The sequence below is a fragment of the Apis dorsata genome, unplaced genomic scaffold, assembly GCF_000469605.1.
Source record: "Apis dorsata unplaced genomic scaffold, Apis dorsata 1.3 scaffold_139, whole genome shotgun sequence".
NCBI classification, from domain to species: Eukaryota; Metazoa; Arthropoda; class Insecta; order Hymenoptera; family Apidae; genus Apis; species Apis dorsata.
Genome location: NW_006263431.1, coordinates 37,981 through 44,294, shown reverse-complemented (window position 1 = coordinate 44,294; position 6,314 = coordinate 37,981). Strand labels below are relative to the sequence as shown.

The 6,314-nt window shown below is 21.2% G+C and overlaps 2 protein-coding genes across 2 annotated transcripts; one reads left to right on the top strand and one right to left on the bottom strand.

Moving 5' to 3' along the window:
• On the top strand, positions 1-4,198 carry LOC102680512 (katanin p60 ATPase-containing subunit A-like 2). Its single transcript, XM_006613299.2, has 8 exons — positions 1-408; positions 677-747; positions 1,948-2,121; positions 2,323-2,596; positions 2,730-2,898; positions 2,969-3,081; positions 3,356-3,555; positions 3,790-4,198. The coding sequence occupies exons 1-8, from the start codon at positions 349-351 to the stop codon at positions 4,157-4,159; spliced, it is 1,431 nt and encodes a 476-aa protein (XP_006613362.1). The 5' UTR covers positions 1-348; the 3' UTR covers positions 4,160-4,198.
• Positions 4,199-4,763: 565 nt separating this feature from the next.
• LOC102680651 (survival motor neuron protein) lies at positions 4,764-6,271 on the bottom strand. Its single transcript, XM_006613300.2, has 6 exons — positions 6,095-6,271; positions 5,825-5,998; positions 5,549-5,663; positions 5,135-5,432; positions 4,961-5,031; positions 4,764-4,889 (listed from the first exon to the last, which is right to left on the bottom strand). Exons 1-6 carry the CDS (start codon positions 6,134-6,136, stop codon positions 4,831-4,833), a joined length of 759 nt encoding a protein of 252 aa, XP_006613363.1. The 5' UTR covers positions 6,137-6,271; the 3' UTR covers positions 4,764-4,830.
• Between the last annotated feature and the right edge of the window lie 43 nt (positions 6,272-6,314).

The window sequence follows — 6,314 nt, the reverse complement described above, 5'->3', positions numbered from 1 at the left end:
TTATCATGTAAGCTTTACTATATATAGAATGTATAGAATATATATGTGAACTAATACAGAATTAACATTACCATAGCAACGAATCTGTGTTTTGAAACAAGTCTTCGATTCTTTATGAATGAATTGTCCTAATAATTATCATTTCGAGATTATTTTTAAAGCTGACGAATTAATATTTTTCCGGGTTGTTTTTACGGATATTGATACGGATCTATAGTTATTGTCATTTACTCTATTGTCTATCAGACAGATCAGATAAGATATTTAGATTTATGTTTATTTTTCATAAAAAAGAGTTAACAGGATTTTTTCTGCTTATCAAAAAATATTATATTCATCATAATCATCATGAGTGTTTTGTCTATGGAAGGAAGCATGAATAAGATGCGTCACGGTTTACGAAAAGAGGTAAGAAAATGTTACAGCCTACAAAATTGTACAAAACTTTCTCATAAAAAAATTAAGTTTTTTTTAATTTTATTTATTTGTTACGACTTGTTTTTTTCGTAGTTATTGCAATTATAATTGAAAAATACATATTAATAATAACAATTGAAATAAACAAACAAAAAATTATTAAAAAATAGTACTTCGTTCTTCCATTATTTTGAAAAAGTGAGAGAAGATATTTATAAAATTTTTTATAAAGATTATTAATTAATTAATTTTTAATTAGGAGGAGAATCGTATTTCACAACGTCGTCAAAATATATTATATCTTATATATGATTATCTGAACGAAAATAAGTAAGTATTATAAATATAAATTTTTTTTTATTTTAAATTTATTCATTTAAAATTTTTTCTTGAATATATATACGTATGTTTCGATATATTAAATCATTTAATTTTAATTTATTAATAATTATAAAATAAAAATATTTACAAATTTAAAATAATTTAATTACATCCTTTTTTATATTCAATAATTAATATTTTTATAAACATTTAACGAATATATAATATATACTATTTTTTTAAATGAATGTATCTTATATTTATAAGATAATGTATCTGCTATTTATAATAATTTATAAATATCAAATTCTAGACTAGATAAAATATTTATTTCAAAAAACTGTAGATTCTAGATCAAAATCTAATATTTATATTTTTACATTAAAAATCAAGATATTTTAATTTTGAAGGAAAAATTATGAATTTTGAATTTCGTTTTTTCGTTTGTAATAACATAATAGTATATAATACCAAAAATAAGAATGGAGAAGAAATAGTAGGAGAACAGAGATAGTATACAAATTTGAAAATCAACGCCATCTTCAGATATCGCAAATGAAATACATTTAGAAAGATAACAAGAATTGAAGATTAACGTCATCTTTTGAGTATTTTTAAAAGAGATCTTTAAAATTTAAAAAAATGATGGTAATCCTGAATTATTCTATCTTATCTAAGCTCTAAAGATTTCTTTGATATTCAAAAAATAATGCTGATGATCAATTCTTATCTATTTTTCTACTATCTTTTCCTTTAAATTATATTTTATTTGTGAACTCTAGAGATGAAACTGATTCTACAATTTTTATCCTATATCTATTTTTTTCTCACTATTTATTCTTTCTGTCTATATATATTCTGTAAAATTTATATTCTTAAAAAACGGCTGTGATATTTAATTAAAAATAAAAAATATTTAAATCTTATGATTTTAATAATAAATTAATAATAAATCTTTTTATTAAATTTTCAATAAAATCATTATCATTATATTAATATTAACATAATTTTAAATATCAATATTTATAATTGGATACTATAATTATAAATAATAATATATAAATAAATATATATTGTATATAAATAAATTTAGCTTTAATAATATTTAAATTTATTTTTATATATTTAAATTTATTTATATATTGTAATATTATTAGATACAATAATCAATATTATTTTAAACAATATTTAAAAAATTTTTTTTTATAGTTATACAGAAACTTGCGAAACACTAATCTCCGAAGCTGAACTTGTTTCCGATATTCAAGTTTGCGATAATATCGATTTAGAAAGGATTATAATGGAATTTGAAAGTTATTATCATATGAAATTCAATAAATATCCCATGTTTTGTAAAAAAAATGCAACAAATATAGATAAAAAGTAAGTTTTGTTTATTTAAATTATTCAGTTTTAAAAATTTAAAATTTTTTCTTTCGTAATATTTTATTATTTTATGCGCTTATTTTTAAAAACTCAAAATTATTAAAATTATTTATTATTTGTTAAATATAATTATGAATAATCGAATTGTTCCATAATAAAACTAATACAGATTTCAATTTTAATAAATGATTTTTGTAGAAAAAGTAAGACAAAAGTCACAATGCTTGCCAAACAATCGCAAAGTGAACTAGTGAAAGAAAATAATATACAAGAAATAAATAATGAAATAAATAATATTAATCTTGCAATGACAGTAAAACCGATTTTCTCCAATCAAAACATAGTTAAAGTTTCATCAGAAGAATTTGACATTCCAAAAGAAAAATTTATGCAATCAAAAATATGGAAATGTATCGAAAAACTATATTCAGCAAATTCAGAATTGCGAAAAATTGCTGTCGATATATCACATGTAATAAAAACATCAATTTAATTGATAATAATTCTATAACAATGTATATATATATATATTTTGTACAGGAAACAAAAACAAAATTCGATTATAATTTCATCGCATGTATCTTAATGTATCTTTTGTAATATAGGAGATTGTATTGGAGAATTTAAATGTACATTGGGATGATGTAGTAGGTTTAGATGACTGTAAAACAGCTATTAAAGAAGCTATTGTATATCCTCTTAAATATCCTGTCTTCTTTGCCGGTCCATTTTCTCCTTGGAAAGGTATTCTATTATATGGACCACCTGGCACAGGTAAGACATATATCATTATTTCTTTTATATACAAATAAATAATAATATTCATAAAAAATTGACGAAATAGGCAAGACAATGTTAGTGAAAGCTGTAGCAACAGAGTGTAAATGCACTTTTTTTAATATAACAGCTAGCTCCTTAGTTAGCAAATGGAGAGGTGATTCCGAAAAATACATACGTGTAAGTTATCCTGTAATAAAAGAAAGATCTTATATACGTAAAGTAATTGTGCAACTTTATTATCTGAAATATCTCATTTATTTTTGGAAAAAATATTTTAGATAAAAATTATGCTTCAAAGAAGCATTATAATATAATTAAAGTTATATCCAATATAATATATATATTTTAATAGAATACTATTGTAAAACAATAAAAAACTAATTTAAAAAACAATTATATATTTAACAATTTATATTATTTATTATATATGAAATAAATTTATTTTAAATAGGTTTTATTCGACCTTGCTTATAGCCATTCGCCCACAATTATTTTCATAGATGAAATCGATTGGATAGCTACAAATGTACAAAATAATTCGTTATCTGAACCTGCAAAAAGATTTAGATCAGAACTTCTTACTAAGTTGGATGGATTAGTATCTACTGATAATTCAAATGTACTACTTCTAGCTGCAACTAATTGTCCGTGGTAATGATACGCAATCAATAAAAATACGTAACAGTAATAATATTAATAAAAAAAATGTGAGAAATATATAAAAAATTTTAAGAAAAAGATTCTTATATTATATATTACATTATTATATAATATTTTATATAGAATTTTTATTAAAAAAATGTAAAAACTCTTTTATATTTAAAATATTTAAATTTTTTATTCTTTTATCTAGAATTTTTTTATAATAATGATTTTATTTGATAGGAATATTGATTCAGCTTTACTTAGACGTCTTGAAAAACGAATATACGTGTCATTACCCAATGAAGCTACTCGACTTGGTATATTCAAATTATATCTCAGTGATAATTTATTAAAGAATAAAAATATTGTAGACTTTTTAATGAATTATACTAAACAGTATTCTGGTGCAGACATAAAATTGCTTTGTAAACAAGCATGGATGTTAGAAGTAACTCCAATGTGGAAAAATCTTGAAAAAAAAGAAATATTTATTACAGATTTGAAATATGAATTAAGGAATATTGAAATATTAAAAGAATTACTTAAAGAAACAGTACCTACAGTAACCAATACGGATATATATGATAACTGGGATACAAATAACAAATAATAAATAATTAAATCCAATAAAAACCAACTAATTAAAATATTATTATACTTAAATTTTTTTTAATTTTATATTAAAAGTTATATTAAAAAAATATATTAAATGTCATTGATCTATTATATAGTAATATAATATATATGCAATAATATATATAAATGAGATGTCCAAAAAATATTGGAATATTTCTAAACTGGAGATTTTTGAAATAAAAAGCAACATATTCAAACATTTTCCTTTGCAAAAATTTTCATTATAGTTTTGTAATAAGCTGCCACACATAGCTAATGCTACTATTATTGCATTACTAAACTACGCGCTAATAGTTAATAAAATCATAACGAAAATTTTTACAAATGTTGAAATTACCTTAGAAATCTCCAGTTTATGCATGTTTCAATATTTTTGGAATATATCCTATATATACTATATAATAACATATATCCTTGTATTTTATAATCTTTAAATTATTTTTAGAAAAACAAATGAATCTAATAAAATAAAATTTATATTTCTATTTTAAATAATAATTAATATATATTATATTTTTCTACAACTAATAATAAGATTTTAATAAACCATATAAAATGAAAGAATGAAATAAATAGTGATTTTTTATATCAATATTATTATTCTTATTATATAAAAATTGTATTTCATGTTAAAAGAATGTATAATCAACAATTTTTTCTTTTTATTTGATTCTTCTCTGCTTGTTTTAAACCATGATAATAACCTGTAAAACAAATATTATAGTCCATTATAGTCCATTAAGTTTCATATAAAATAAGTTTATAAATAATTTACCTGTGTGAAAACCACTAATATACCATGACATTAACATACTCGAAAGTGCTTCTGCATCATTATCTGGTAATCTAACAAATTTTATTTAAATTTAATTTTTTTTAAATAAATATTATAATTACATGGATAAATATAAAATGCTTGGATAAAACATTGCATAAAACTTTTATTTACTTAGCCATTAATTGTGGAGGTAAAGGAGGTGCAGGTGGCATTGTATCTGCCATTAAATTAAAAGATGTTCCAGGCATAAATTGATGTTTGTAAGTTTTTGTTTCTTCAGATTCACAATCCATTTTTTCTCCACTATATTTTCTTGAATTCATATTTGTAGAAAAATTTGATTCACTAATCTCTTCATTTTCTTCATCAAATTTATGTTCCATAGCATTTTTTTGTTGAGCTATCTGACTTTGTAAACCTTCTGATTCCAAAAGAGAATTCAATTCTACTTTTTCCGTATTGCCATAACCTAAACATATTAAAAAAAAAATCTTGTCATTTGACAAGTTACAAAATTTATAAAATATATATATGTGATTTTAATATATTTTTTAAGTGATATTACAATCAGATTAAAAATATTACCTACAAATTTTACAATACAAGTTCCATTATTTTCATAAATTTTTGTTATTATTGCTTCATAAATTTCACCATCTTCTGAATATACTGCACGACAAGGTGCCCCTACAATCCATTTCTATTCATAAAAAATTTAAATATATATATTAATATCATAAGTAAATAAAAAAAAATAAATATTTCTTTCCTAATATACTGAATGATTTTTTAATTTTTCTTCCACTTTATAGAATTCAATTAAAATTAATTAAATTTATAAAATTATAATAAAATCATGACCTTGTATGGTTTGCTTGTAAGCTTAGATTGCTTTTGTAACTTTTGTTTGCATTCAGAATTTTTAATGCCTATTCCCATACGCTTGCCTACTTCTTCTTTTGCTAAGTTTATTGCTTTATCATATGCTTTTATTAATGCACTATCATCCCACACATCTTCACTATGCTCTGTGCTCTTTTAAAAACAACAAGTTATGTATTTTATACGAGTACTTATATTTAACTTATTAATAATTATAACCTAAATTTGATATTAAAAATATACACATACATTTCCATTTCCTCGTATGAAAAGAACATTATCATCTGCCATTTTATGAAAATAATTTCATTGAAATATTAAATTTCTTTCCGAAAAATTAATTTGTTACATTTCTTTAAACGCAACAAATTGTAAACAATGATAATACTATCACTAATGCCAACCATAATATGAAAACTTTTCTATGATCAGTAACAATAGATATCTATTTATTCAAGAAATATTTTTT

Coding starts and splice junctions, on each gene's coding strand:
- LOC102680512 (XM_006613299.2), top strand. CDS start 349: ATGAGTGTTTTGTCTATGGAAGGAAGCATGAATAAGATGCGTCACGGT. Junction 3,082..3,355: donor ATTCCGAAAAATACATACGT/GTAAGTTATCCT, acceptor TATTTTAAATAG/GTTTTATTCGACCTTGCTTA. Junction 3,556..3,789: donor GCTGCAACTAATTGTCCGTG/GTAATGATACGC, acceptor TTTATTTGATAG/GAATATTGATTCAGCTTTAC.
- LOC102680651 (XM_006613300.2), bottom strand. CDS start 6,136: ATGGCAGATGATAATGTTCTTTTCATACGAGGAAATGGAAAT. Junction 5,433..5,548: donor TTGTATTGTAAAATTTGTAG/GTAATATTTTTA, acceptor TAATATGTTTAG/GTTATGGCAATACGGAAAAA. Junction 5,032..5,134: donor CCTCCACAATTAATGGCTAA/GTAAATAAAAGT, acceptor AAAATTTGTTAG/ATTACCAGATAATGATGCAG.